The sequence below is a fragment of the Tamandua tetradactyla genome, chromosome 23, assembly GCF_023851605.1.
Source record: "Tamandua tetradactyla isolate mTamTet1 chromosome 23, mTamTet1.pri, whole genome shotgun sequence".
Lineage (NCBI taxonomy): Eukaryota > Metazoa > Chordata > Mammalia > Pilosa > Myrmecophagidae > Tamandua > Tamandua tetradactyla.
Genome location: NC_135349.1, coordinates 54,979,147 through 54,993,418, shown reverse-complemented (window position 1 = coordinate 54,993,418; position 14,272 = coordinate 54,979,147). Strand labels below are relative to the sequence as shown.

General features: G+C 42.0%; 1 protein-coding gene across 18 annotated transcripts in view; it reads left to right on the top strand.

Moving 5' to 3' along the window:
* The window catches only part of LOC143667661 (ATP-binding cassette sub-family A member 17-like), a 234,298-nt gene extending 220,453 nt beyond the window's left edge, over positions 1 to 13,845 (top strand). For all 18 annotated transcript variants that reach the window (XM_077142129.1, XM_077142118.1, XM_077142128.1 and 15 more), the window contains 5 exons: positions 11,167 to 11,354; positions 12,293 to 12,463; positions 12,719 to 12,909; positions 13,047 to 13,120; positions 13,622 to 13,845. In XM_077142129.1, the coding sequence (XP_076998244.1) occupies positions 11,167 to 11,354; positions 12,293 to 12,463; positions 12,719 to 12,909; positions 13,047 to 13,120; positions 13,622 to 13,750 (753 nt within the window). In that variant the 3' untranslated portion in view covers positions 13,751 to 13,845. The remainder of the gene's footprint in view (positions 1 to 11,166; positions 11,355 to 12,292; positions 12,464 to 12,718; positions 12,910 to 13,046; positions 13,121 to 13,621) is intronic.
* Positions 13,846 to 14,272: the final 427 nt, after the last annotated feature.

Genomic DNA, 14,272 nt, shown 5'->3' with positions numbered 1-14,272 from the left:
TGATCTTTGATAAGGCAGTCAAGCCAACTCACCTGGGACAGAACAGTCTCTTCAATAAATGGTGCCTAGAGAACTGGATATCCATATGCAAAAGAATGAAAGAAGACCCATCTCTCACACCCTATACAAAAGTTAACTCAAAATGGATCAAAGATCTAAACATTAGGTCTAAGACCATAAAACAGTTAGAGGAAAATGTTGGGAGATATCTTATGGATCTTACAATTGGAGGCAGTTTTATGGACCTTAAACCTAAAGCAAGAGCACTGAAGAAGGAAATAAATAAATGGGAACTCCTCAAAATTAAACACTTTTGTGCATCAAAGAACTTCATCAAGAAAGTAGAAAGACAGCCTTCACAATGGGAGACAATATTTGGAAATGATATATCAGATAAAGGTCTAGTATCCAGAATTTATAAAGAGATTGTTCATCTCAACAACAAAAAGACAGCCAACCCAATTACAAAATGGGAAAAAGACTTGAACAGACACCTCTCAGAAGAGGAAATACGGATGGCCAAGAGGCACATGAAGAGATGCTCAATGTCCCTGGCCATTAGAGAAATGCAAATCAAAACCACAATGAGATATCATCTCACACCCACCAGAATGGCCATTATCAACAAAACAGAAAATGACAAGTGCTGGAGAGGATGCGGAGAAAGAGGCACACTTATCCACTGTTGGTGGGAATGTCAAAGGGTGCAACCACTGTGGAAGGCAGTTTGGCGGTTCCTCAAAAAGCTGAATATAGAATTGCCATACGACCCAGCAATACCATTGCTAGGTATCTACTCAAAGGACTTAAGGGCAAAGACACAAACGGACATTTGCACACCAATGTTTATAGCAGCATTATTTACAATTGCAAAGAGATGGAAACAGCCAAAATCTCCATCAACAGAAGAGTGGCTAAACAAACTGTGGTATATACATACGATGGAATATTATGCAGCTTTAAGACAAGATAAACTTATGAACCATGTAATAACATGGATGGACCTAGAGAATATTATGCTGAGTGAATCCAGCCAAAAACTAAAGGACAAATACTGTATGGTCCCACTGATGTGAACGGACATTCGAGAATAAACTTGAAATATGTCATTGGTAATAGAGTTCAGCAGGAGTTAGAAACAGGCTAAGACAATGGGTAATTGAAGCTGAAGGGATACAGACTGTGCAACAGAACTAGATATAAAAACTCAAAAATGGACAGCACAATAATACCTAATTGTAAAGTAATCATGTTAAAACACTGAATGAAGCTGCATCTGAGCTATAGGTTTTTGTTTTGTTCTGTTTTGTTTTGTTTTGATTTTACTATTATTACTTTTATTTTTTTCTCTATATTAACATTCTATATCTTTTTCGGTTATGTTGCTAGTTCTTCTAAACCAATGCAAATGTACTAAGAAATGATGATCATGCATCTATGTGATGATGTTAAGAATTAATGATTGCATGTGTAGAATGGTATGATCTCTAAATGTTGGGTTAATTTCTTTTTTTCCGTTAATTAAAAAAAAAAAAAAAAGAGAAGGGATAATTGGAGATGAAGGGATACAGACTGTACAACGGGACTGGATATAAAAACTCAGAAATGGACAGCACAATACTACCCAATTGTAATGCAATTATGTTAAAACACTGAATGAAGCTGCATGTGAGGTATAGGTTTTTTGTTTTTGTTTTTTTTGTTTTTTTTCTTTCTATTATTGTTTTAATTCTTATTCTGTTGTCTTTTTATTTCTTTTTCTAAATCGATGCAAATGTACTAAGAAATGATGAATATGCAACTATGTGATGTTATTAAGAATTACTGATTGTACATGTAGATTGGAATGATTTCTAATTGTTTTGTTAATTCTTTTTTTAATTAATAAAAAAAAAATACATAGAAAAAAAAAAAAAAAAAAAAAGAAGAAGACATAACAATCATAAATATTTATGCACCAAACCAGACTGTCTTGAATACGTACATTCTTGTTATCTTTGGAAAGTTTTCAGCCATTATTTCTTTGGATATTCTCACATTCTTTTCCTTCTGGAACTCCTACAATGCCTGTATTGGTTTGCAGTAGGCTCTGTTTCTTAGGCTCTGTTCACCTTTCTTCATTCTTTCTGCTGCTCAGACTGGATGACTTCACTTGTCTGGTCTTCAAGTTCACTGATTCTTCTGCAGGCTCCAACCTGCTGTTGAAACCCTCTAGGAAACTTTTTTTTTTTTTTACATGGGCAGGCACCGGGAATCGAACCCGGGTACTTGGGCTTGGCAGGCAAGCATTCTTACCTGCTGAGCCACCGTGGCCCGCCCTCTAGGAAATTTTTAATTTCCGTTACTGTGGTCTTCAGCTCTGTTTGGTTCCTTTTCATGATTTCCATTTCTCCCCTGACCCTCCTTTGTGCATGTGGTAGACTGAATTGTGGACCCCAGCTTGGGCATGTTCTTGGTCTTGGCCCACATCCTTGTGAATGTGGACCCACATTCTTGTGGGCCCTTTGTAAATAAGATCTCCTCAAGGTGTTACTTCAGTTAAAATGTGACCCAACTGAATCAGGTTGGGATTTAATACAGATTAGTGGAATCCTTTATAAACAGAATGAAAGCCATCTGGAAAGAGAAGCCGTGCGGTCAGCCAGAAACCAGAAGTCAGGGGAACCCAGAAGAGATAGGAAAGGCCGCTGCCATGTGCCTTGTCATGAAACAGAAAAGCTGAGGGCCAAAGAATGCTGGCAGCCAGCCCCAGAATGCCACAGTCTTATGGGAAAATGCATCGCCTTACAGAGCTTAATTTTGAACTTCTCGTAGCCTCAGAACCATGAGACAATAAAATTTTGTTGTTTAAGCAAACCTATTTTATGTATTTATTTTAGCAGCTAGAAAACTGAAACAGTGCTCATCTATCATTTTCCTGATTTCCTTTAGTGCTTTGTCCATGTTTTCCTTTATCTCTTTGAGCATATTTAGGACTTTATTTTTTAAGTGTTGGTCTAATATGTCCCAAATCTATTTCTACTCATTAATGGTTTCTAATGCTTTAAATCTTCTCCTTTGCCTCAGCCATCATTTCCTGTCTTGTTAAATTTTGTAATGTTTGCTGAAATCTTGATATTTTAACATGTCATTGCTGAAATTTAGACTCTTAGCCTCGTATCCAGCTAGTGTTATGACAGAGCTTTCCTTGATTGCCAGGAACTAACAAAGAAAAAGGGAAAGAAAGAAAAAAAGCAGCAAGCATAAAATAAAACATCTTTTTTAGTCTTTACAGATTAACCTGTGTGAGTGCTCACCTTAAGGACTTATCCGTAAAATGAGTTTAGAGAATAGCTCCAGGCCAAAGCATAGGGGCCTCCCTGATCCTTTCTGTGAATGCATCCTGTTTTGGACACACACCTGTGGCCCCAAGAATTCCTCTGTTTATCTGGTTCTCAGTGTTCTCTCTTCCCTAGGAAACCATTTTTCATGGTCCGAGGCACTGCACTGTATGTCCTACAGCCAGTTTGCTCGAGGCAGCTACTTAACTGCTGTCCCACAGCATTCTATAGGAGAGTTCTGTGAGCCACCTTCTGCACACGGCGTATGTCCTGGGACAGTCAGTCCCTCATGCCGCCACCAAAATACTGGGCCAGACATACATGCTCCCAACAGGTGCATGAGGGTTACTTTGAGAAAGAGGCTACTGCCAGTTCTTGCTGATTGTTCAAAGATTCTATTGCAGGACAGAGCCCTGAAGCATCTCACTGCACCATCTTGATGGAGGTGGGCTTTCCTTCATTTAAAAAATTTTTATTTATTTTAACTTATGGTATAATATCCATCACATAAAAATCATCTTAACTGTTTTATGTGGACAGTTCTTTGACATTAAGAACATTGCCTCTTGAGGAATGGTGAGAACGGGGGAAAACTCAACTTCCCCAAATTGAATTTTTGATATTCTCACAAGCAGTGTGGACAACTAAAGCTATAGGCTGAGCCCCCAGTCTTGGGATTTGTTCATATGAAACTTAACCCCACAAAGGAGAGGTCAAGTCTACTTAAAATTTAGTCCTAAGAGTCACCCCCAAGAGAACCTCTTTTGTTGCTCAGATGTGGCCTCTCCCTCCAGCCAACATGACGAGCAGTCTCACTACCCTCGCCCTGTCTACGTGGGACATGACTCCCAGGGGTGTGGACCTTCCTGGCAACGTGGGACAGAAATCCTAGAATGAGCTGAGACTCAGCATCAAGGGATTGAGAAAACCTTCTTGACCAAAAAGGGGAAGAGAGAAATGAGACACAGTGTCAATGGCTGAGAGATTCCAAGCAGAGTAGAGAGGTTATCCTGGAAGTTATTCTTACGCATTAAGTAGATATCACCTTGTTATTCAAGATGTAATGGAAAGACTGGAGGAAACTGCCTGAAAATATAGGGCTATGTTCCAGTAGCCATGTTTCTTGAAGATGATTGTATAATGATATGGCTTTCACAATGTGACTGTGTGATTGTGAAAACCTTGTGTCTGATGCTCCTTTTATCTACCTTGTCAACAGATGAGTAGAACAAATGGAATAAAAATAAATAATAGGGGTAACAAATGTTAAAATAAATATAGTTTGAAATGCTAGTGATCAATGAAAGGGAGCAGTAAGGGGTATGATATGTATAATCTTTTTTTTCTGTTTTCATTTTATTTCTTTTTCTTTGTCTTTTTATTTCTTTTTCTGAATTGATGCAAATGTTATAGGAAATAATCATGATGATGAATATGCAACTATGTGATGATATTGTGAATTACTGATTATATATGTAGAACGGAATGATCATATGATAAGAATGCTTTTGTTCATTTGTTGTTTTTTAATTAATTTTTAAAAAGTTAAAAAAAAAAAAAAAGAACATTGCCTCTTTCACCACTATTCCCAGACTATTTTTTTATTATTCTGAATCAAAACTCATACTTATTTTTAAGTAATTCCACATTCTCCCCTGCCTCCACCCCTGGTAACCACTATTCTGCTTTCTAGATCTATGAATTTGTCTATTCTAAGTATTTCATATAAGAGAAATAATAAAATATTTGTCCATTTGTGTCTGACTTACTTTACTCAATACAATGTCTTCAGGTTTCATCCATGCCATCACATGTATCAACACTTCTCTTTACAGCTGAATAATATTCCATCATATGTGTACACCACATTTTGTTTATCCATTCAACTGTTAACGGACGCTTGGGTTGTGTCCATCTTTTGGCTGCAATGAACTTTGTTGTGCAAATATCTGACCACGCTTCTGCTTTCAGTTCTTTTGGGTATATACCTAGGAATAGAATTGCCAGATGTTATGGTAATTATAGGTTAAATTTTCTGAGAAACCACCAACCTTTTTTCCACAGTGACTGCATAATTTTACTCCCACCAATAGTGTATGAGGGCTCCTCTTTCTCCACATCCTCACCAACACTTATTTTCAGCTTTTTTTTAAATAATAGCCATTCTAGTGGGTGTGAAATAATATCTCATTATACTTTTATTTGCATTTCTCTGATAGCTAAGAATGTTGAGCATCTTTTCATGTACTCATTTTCCATTTGAATATCTTCTTTGGAGAAATATCTATTCAAATTGTGGCCCATTTTTAAATTGGGTTGCTTATCTTTTTGTTTTGAGTTGTAGGAGTTATTTATATATTCTGGATATTAAACCTTATCAGATAAATGGGTCTATATATTTTCTCCCGTTCTGTAGGTTATCTTCTGACTTTCTTGATGATATCCTCTGGTGCATAAAAAATTTTAATTCTGATGGAGTCCATGTTATCTGTTTGTTCTTTTGTTGCTTGTGCTTTAGGTATAAAATCTAAAAATTCATTGCCTACTACAAGGTCCAGTAGATGTTTTGCTGTAAAAGTTTTTAGTATTAGCTCTTATATTTAGATCATTGATCCATTTTGAATTCATTTTTGTATATGGTGAGAGGTGGGGGGTCCACATTCATTCTTTTGCATGTGGATTTCCAGTTGCCCCAGCAGCATTTGTTAAAGAGAAATTATTATTTCCCCATTAAATGGACTCAACACCCTTGTCGAATGTCAACTAGCCATAGATTTGTGGACTGAACTTTCAGTTCGATTTCACTGATCTATGTTTGTCCTTACATGAGTACCACACAATTTTAATTACTATAGCTTTATCGTAAGTTTTAAAATCAGAAAGTTGAATCCTCCAACTTTGTTCTTTTTCAAGTTTGTTTTAGCTCTTTTGCCCCTTGCAATTCCTTATGAATTGGGGGATCAGTTTCTCCATTTCTGAAAAAAAAAAAAAAAGTCTGCTGGAATTTTGACAGGGATTGCAATTGAATTTGTAGATACCATAGGTAAACTTGACAGCTAAACACTATTAAGTCTTCTAATCTTCTCCCTTTTTTGGCATGGGCAGGCTCCAAGAACCGAACCCAGGTCTCTGGCATGGCAGGCAAGAATTCTGCCACTGCACCACCGTGGCCCTCCCTAATCTCCTTCATTTTCTTTCTCAGTGAAACTGATATTTTTTTTCTTTATTAAAGAAGTTGTGGATTTACAGAACAATCATGCAAAAAATATAGGATTCTCATATACCACCCTAATATTAACACTTTGTATTGGTGTGAAACATTTTTCTAATTGATAAAAGCACATTTTTGTAATTGTTCTATTAGCTATAGTCCATAGTTTAACTTAGGGTTTACTGTTTGTGTACTGTAGTTCCATGGATTTAAAAAAAAAATGTATTGTTACCATATATACAATCCAACATTTCCCCTTTTAATGACATTCAGATATATATGTCAGTGCTGTTAATTGCATTCACAGTGTTGTGCTGCCATCACCACCATCCATTATAAACACTTCCATTGTTCCAGATAGAGACCCTGTACATTTTAGGCCTTAATTTTCCATTCTCTGTACCCACCCTACCCCCTGGTAGCCTGTATTCTAGATTCTGATTCTGTAAGTTTGCTTATTCAAATAATTTTAAATCAGTAAGAGCATACAATATTTGTTTTTGTGTGTCTGGCTTATTTCACTCAACATGATGTCTTCAAGTTTCATTCCTATTTTTGCATGTATCAGGACATCATTCCTTTTTATGGGTGAATAATATTCCATTGTGTGTATATACCACATTTCATTCCTCCATTCATGGTTAATGGACACTTGGATTGCTTCCATATTTTTGTCTTCTTCATTTTTAAAAAAAATTTTTATTAATAAAACCAATCAACATACAACATGAACATTCTTTATGTATGAACATTCCATACTTGGTGTGCAATCAGTGACTCACAATATCATCACATAGCTGTATATTCACCACCATGATCATTTCTCAGAACGTTTACATCACTCCAGAAAAAGAAATATAAAGAAAAAACTCATTCATATCATACCCCTTACTCCTCCCTCTCATTGACCACTAGTATTTCCCTCTACCCAATTTATTTTAACATTTGTTCCACCTATTATTTATTTATATTTAATTCATATTTTTTACTCATCTGTCCATACCATAGTAAAAAGGAACATCAGAACAAGGTTTTCACAATCACAGTCACTTTGAGAAAGCTATATCATTATGCAATCATCTAAAAGAAACATGGCTACTGGAACACAGCTCTACAGTTTCAGGCACTTCCCTCTAGCCTCTCTAATGCACCTCAAACTAAAAAGGGTTATCTAAATAATGCATAAGAATAACCTCCAAGATAACCTCTCGACTTTATTTGAAATCTCTCAGCCACTGACACTTTATTTTGTCTCATTTCTCTCTTCTCCCTTTCAGTTGAGACGGTTTTCTCAATCCCTTGATGCTGAGTCCCAGCTCATTCCGGCTCATTTTTGAAAGATAACTTCACTGGATATAGAATTCTAGGTTGGTTGGGTTTTTCTCTCAACACTTTAAATATCTCACTCCTCTTTCTTCTTGCTTCCCTGCTTTCTGGCATGAAGTCCACTGTAATTCTTCTCCTTGTTCCTCTATGAGTAAGGTGTTTCCCCCACTCTGGCTTCTTTCAAGATTTTCTTTTTGTCTTTGTTTTTCTGCAATATTAATATGAAATGCTGAAGTATAGATTTTTTGGTAATAACGTGCTTTGTGTTCTCTGAAATTCTTGAATCTGTGCTTTGGTATCTGTCATTTATTCTGGAAAATTCTTGTCCACTGTTACTGGAGATATTCCTTCTGCTCTGTTCTTTCTCCCACTTCTGGCATTCCAATTAAAGTTGGGTTACACTTTTTGAGATTATCCCACGGTTCTTGGATTTTGTTTTTCTTGCTTACTTGTGTGCTTTTTTGTTTTTCATTTCCATTTGAAACGTTTCTATTAACATTTCTTCAAGTTCATGATTCTTTCCTCATATATGTCCAGTCTACTGGTGAGCCCATCCAAAGCATACTTCCTTTCTCTTACAGATTTTTTACCTTGTAGCATTTCATTTTGATTCTTTCTTAGAGTTTCCATCTCTCTACTCGCATTACCCATCTTGTCTTGCATCTTGTTTAGTTTTTCCATTAGCTCTCTTAGTATACTAATCATAGTCGTTTTAAATTTTCTGTCTGATAATTCCAAAATCTTTGTCATATCTGAGCCTATGTCTCTTCAGAATGTTTTTTCTTGCCTTTTAGCATATCTTATCATTTTGTTGTTGTCGAAAGCTGAATATGATATATTGAATAATAGGAACTGAGGTAAAAGACCTTTAAAGTGTGAGGTTTCATGTTAATCTGGCAAGGAGTTGGGTGGTATTTGTTTGCTGTAGCTGTAGGTGCCAAAGTCTTCAGATTACTCTAATGTCCTTGTTTTGTTTTTTTCTCCCTGTTGGGTTTCTTAGGAGTTCCTTATTAAATCAAGTCTATGCCTTACAGCTTTCAGATGTGATCCACCTATAAGTATACTGGAGCCCTGTTGATGTAGTGGTAATTTAAGGGAAAAACTGCTTGAATGAGTAAGGAGAAAACAGAGGGGAAAAATTATTTTTAAAAATTAGCATCCTGCTTTTTTTTGGCATCTCCTCTAGGGGAACACTATTACCTAGGCACAAGCAGGTGGTTTGCAGCAAGTTTATAGTGACAGAAACTTGGAAATAACTCAAATGTACCTGAATGTCTGAAATAGCTAAATAAAATCTAGAAAATTCCCCTGGATGACTACATAGCAGTTAGACTGAACAAGGTTAGGTCTGTGCTTACTGACATAGGAACATCTTGAAAACATAATGTTGAGTTTAAAGAACAAGTTACAGAATTTCGAGAATAAAATTCCCCCTGGTGGCGTGGAGGATGACTCCCAGGGGTAAGTCTGGCCCTGACACTGTGGGATCAACAATGCCATCCTGACCAAAAGGGGGAAAAGAAGTGTAACAAAGTATCAGTGGCTGAGAGAGTTCATAAAGACCGAGAGACCACTCTGGAGGTCAAGCTTTTCCGTTAGACCTTGCTACCTATCATAACTTGCCAAACCCCAACCAAAACCATTCCAGCCAATTCTAAAGAACACCTAGGGCAATATATGATTCTACAATGGTTCCATGCACTAGGGTAACTTTCCAGAAACCTACAACCTCTAGATGTGACCAAGACCAGATAATTCCTGAAACCTAGAGGGCCCAGCCTCTCCAGAACATCATCCAGTTCCATCTCCTGACCCCATATTATTGACGGCCCTTCCAACATGAAAAAGTTAGAATAGCCTTAACCCAAATACCCCTAAAGACAGGTATGGAAAGATCAAAGGTGATGTTGGAGTTATACAGAAAAGTTAGGGTTTAACAAATGAATGTGATTGCTGAATCATTAAATTGATATTTCTTTTAGTGTCCAGTGTCTTAGAGCAGCTAGAAGTAAAAACTAAAATTGAGGGATTATAATCCATACCAGACTCTGAAATCTGTTCTGCAATTAACTGCTGTGCTATGCTTTGAAATTTGTTGCTTTTTTTTGTATATCTGTTACTTTCACACACAAAAAAGGCAGTTGTGATGATAACTCTACCTACTGAGCCACCATGACCTGCAAATTGTGATGATAAAAAAAATATTTATTCCTCCTAGCCTCCTATATTGCGGAGCAGCTATAAGGAAAAATCTGAGAGGATGGTACTGTAGCCTTTGATAATCTCTGGGATCTGTCCTGTAACCACTTGCTGAAAACTATTGCTTTTTTCTTTCTTTGCTTTATATATATATTATACAATTAAAAAAGTAAAAAAAAAAGTTACAGAATAGGAGGATACTATTTAGCAAAAACATAGGAATGGTTCTCTGCCTAAGCATGTGTCCATGTGGGTTACTTGCTTTAAAACAAAAAATCTGACCTGGTCTGAAGGGACAGAGCAGCCTGATCACACTGGGCTGGGACAGGCAGCCAAAAGAGTCCTCAGGAGCCTTTACTTGAATATTTTACAAAAAAACATTATTCACGTATTACACATGTGGTCAAAAATATTTTTTTTCTTTTCAGAGAGACAGAAAGAGTTTATCACTAGGCATATAGTAGGGAAGCAGATGGCCTAATGGCCCAAAATCTATCTCCCTATGTTAGAGGGTTCACCTCTGTCTATTCTCCTCTGTCTACTCCGATATTCCAGAAAGCAAAAAGGAATATGATTCAGTAATCAAAATATTTTTAAAGGGGCAAAAAATAAAGCACATCTTCTAGTGACCAGACTTTTCAAAGGTGCCCAAGAGGGAGGAGAGAGGCTGGGCACCAAGGATGCCTGTCAGGCAGGAAGAAGCGTTTCCACCTCACCCTTGTTCCAGAACCAGCTGCTTTGCTTTGCTTGGGCCACAAAAGTCCTATTTCACTGGAACAAAAGGCAAATGTGTCTCAGCCACAGGGTGGATTCAGAAGAGAAATGCTGGCTGCTCTCAGTCACTCATGGGCCCTCCGGAACTTCCCGTTCAGACTCCAGCAGCAGGGCCTGCACTGCAGTCCATGTTGACCTGTAAGCTACTCCCTAGCATTAGTATAACCCACTTGTGGCAGCAAGCTCTCACCCCTGTGCCCCCGTGGCAAATGCATATCAACAGGGCAGAGTCACGGACCTGAACTGAGGCAAGGCCAGGGCAGAAGGGTCCAGGACCCTGCCTAGTCGGAGGCTCTCCCTCTGACCTGGCACCCCTCTGGGCTGCTTTAACCTCAGGTGCAGCGACGGATCGGCTACTGCCCTCAGTTCGACGCCCTGCTGGACCACATGACGGGGCAGGAGATGCTGGTCATGTACGCCCGGCTCCGGGGTGTCCCCGAGCGCCACATTGGGACCTGCGTGGAGCAAATGATTGATGACTTATCCCTATGCCCTTATGCTGGGAAGCTGGTAAAGACCTACAGGTGTGTTGTGGGGCTTCCCTAGACCCTTTCCCTCTCCACTTCCAAGACAGACTCCCGTTCTCACTGCCAGAGTGCAGGGCCACGTCTGTCAGCACCTAGTGGGGCAGCTGCACGTCCAGGTCCTGGGCTGCCTGACTCCTTGCCTCCTCCCAACTTGGGATCCAGGGATGATGGGGCCCAAGGATGGGCAGGCAGCCTCACAGGTGTGCTACCCAGGTGTGGGTAAGGACACACCTTCCTTCCTGCACCTTCCTCAGGGCTTCCTAGGGCTCAGCACCGGAACCTGCCCCTCTGTGTCTGGGCCATCTGAGCTACTGATGATGGCTAAGGAGCCTGGGGTGTGGGTCAGCGTTCTTTCAACTGTGAGTGATTAAAAACGCAATTCAAATCAGCTTAAACAAAGAAGGGTATGCAGTGGCAACGGGCTCCCAAAGAGGCAGTAAGCTGGGTCCAGGGTCCGATGGTATCCTGACAGTGTTCACCATCCCCAGCCTCACTCTGCCTTCCTCTTTGTTGGCTTTCACTTGAAGCAGGCTGTCACGTTTTCCCCTAATCAACAGAATCTTCTGAAGATGAAGTGAGTTAATGTTTGCACAGCTTACAACAGTGCCTTGCACATAGTAAATGCTACATGTGTTTAAAAAAAAAAAAAAGTTAGCTAAAATGGCCCATGCCTTTCCCCTCACATGGAGAAGCTCCTGCTCCCAACATCCAATGAGAGTCTCACAGACCGTGTGCTCACTCTAGACTGTCTAGGGGAACAATTTATAACCCTTGCACTGAACAGCCCAAGTCACTGTACAACCCTGGGGTGAGGGCGACAAACCATGCTATTGAAAGTCCCACCAGGGGTGGTGAGCTGGATGGGAGGAGGCGGGCATGAGGCCATCAGAATTCGCTGCTGCAGCTTTATGACCACCATTCACCCTAACCCACAGCGGCGGGAACAAGCGGAAGCTGAGCACCGGCATTGCCCTGATTGGAGACCCTGCGGTCATCTTCCTGGACGAGCCGTCCACTGGCATGGACCCCGTGGCCCGGCGCCTGCTCTGGGGCACTGTAGCACGGGTCCGCAAGTCCGGCAAGGCCATTGTCATCACCTCCCACAGGTAGGGCCTGGGCCTGTTTGGGCCAGGTGGGAGAGCTGGAACTGGAGCTGGCTGGGGGGTGGGCTAGGCAGGGACAGAGTAGACTAAAGACCTGCCAGCAGCCTGGGCAGAGTCTGCAAAGGGATCCCCCAGGGCCTGCCACTGGACCTCACTGAGCAGGGGAATCAGGAACAGCCTGATCAGGGTGTCAGCACCTTCCTCTCTGCACAAGCCGTGACCCCGAAGGCGTCAGCATCCTCGGTCCTCTCTCGGCAGCATGGAGGAGTGTGAGGCCCTGTGCACCCGTCTGGCCATCATGGTGCAGGGCCAGTTCAAGTGCCTGGGCAGCCCGCAGCACCTCAAGAGCAAGTTTGGCAGTGGCTACTCCCTGCGGGCCAAGGTCCGGAACGACAGGCAGAAGGAGGCACTGGAGAAGTTCAAGGCCTTCGTGAACCTGACCTTCCCAGGTGTGTGCCAGCTCTGGCAGCCTCCTTCCATCCCACATCCCTGAACCCCAGGCTGAGGCGCACGGGCCTATGTGCCCAGGCCGCCCTCCCCGGCCTCCAGCCTGGCCCTAGAGAGAAACGGTCTCTCCTCTGTGCAGGCTGCGTCCTGGAAGATGAGCACCAAGGAATGGTCCACTACCACCTGCCCAGCTACGGCCTCAGCTGGGCAAAGGTGAGTGTATGCCTGGCATCTGGGACAGCACACCAAGGAGGTCACCGCTCTCTGGCGACTTGATTCCTTTCTCTTTTGGGTGGGAATCACATTCCATGCTGCTGCAGGTCCTCTTCTGATGTCTCCATGGCAACGTTCACAAGGATTTCATACAACATAAGTGTTTGAGCTGGAAGGGACTGCGGAGATCAGCTCTGCCCATCCCCTCATTTCACAGAGGGGGCGTAGGCCCAGGGAGGGCCTGCCACATACTCAGAGGCCCTTCCCAGCCAGAGGCCCTTTCCCCTGAGTGCACACACAGCCGAACTGGAGAACTTACTTCCTGGAAGGTGCTCTGGGGGCATTTGAGAGAGGGATGGGCCTATGGGGGTCCTTGTTGCAACCCAAGAGACTTCCCCCTCTCCACCCCTCTGCTGCCTTCCCCTTGTCAGTGCCCTTCCTTCCTGGCGAGCCCGGTCCTCCTCCGGGCCCTGTTGACAGCACTCTCCTTACTTCCTTCAGGTGTTTGGGACTCTGGAGCGAGCCAAGGAGGAGTACTCCCTGGACGACTACTCAGTCAGCCAGATCACCCTGGAGGACATCTTCCTGAGCCTCAACAGCCCCACGGCCCTAAGCAGGGGAGCGAGTTAACATGAGCGCGAGCAAAGCCACTGGGCCTCCCTCGCCCCAGGTCCTGCTCTCACATGGCAGCTTGTCTTGCTATAATAAAGGGTTCCTGGTGCCCAGACTAGCCCAGGGTATGGATGTTTGCCGTGGACAGTACCAGGCAGAGAAGCACATAGCTCTCCACCTGGGCCCAACCCAGCTTGGAGGCTTGGTGGAAGTGCTGGGGGTGTGTTAGTGCAAAAGTTGGCTGTGGCCTCATCCAGGTCAGCCACGTCCTATTCATAGTGATACAGAGACCTTGTCTGCCACAGCTCTGTGCTCAGTGCTTGGCAGGGCTCCCACCCATCTGCATGGCCCTCAGACCAGGCCTCAGCTTTGCTAACGGGCAAGGAGTCTGCAGAGCTGAGGGGATATGCTTCCCCAGAGCCTACACCCTTCCTTCTCCAGAACCCCTTCCTCATCTACTTCAGAGCCACATGTCCTCCCTCCCTCACGCATGGGTCGGGCATGGCAGCTGTGTGCACTGCCGTGGGCAGGGTTTGGACA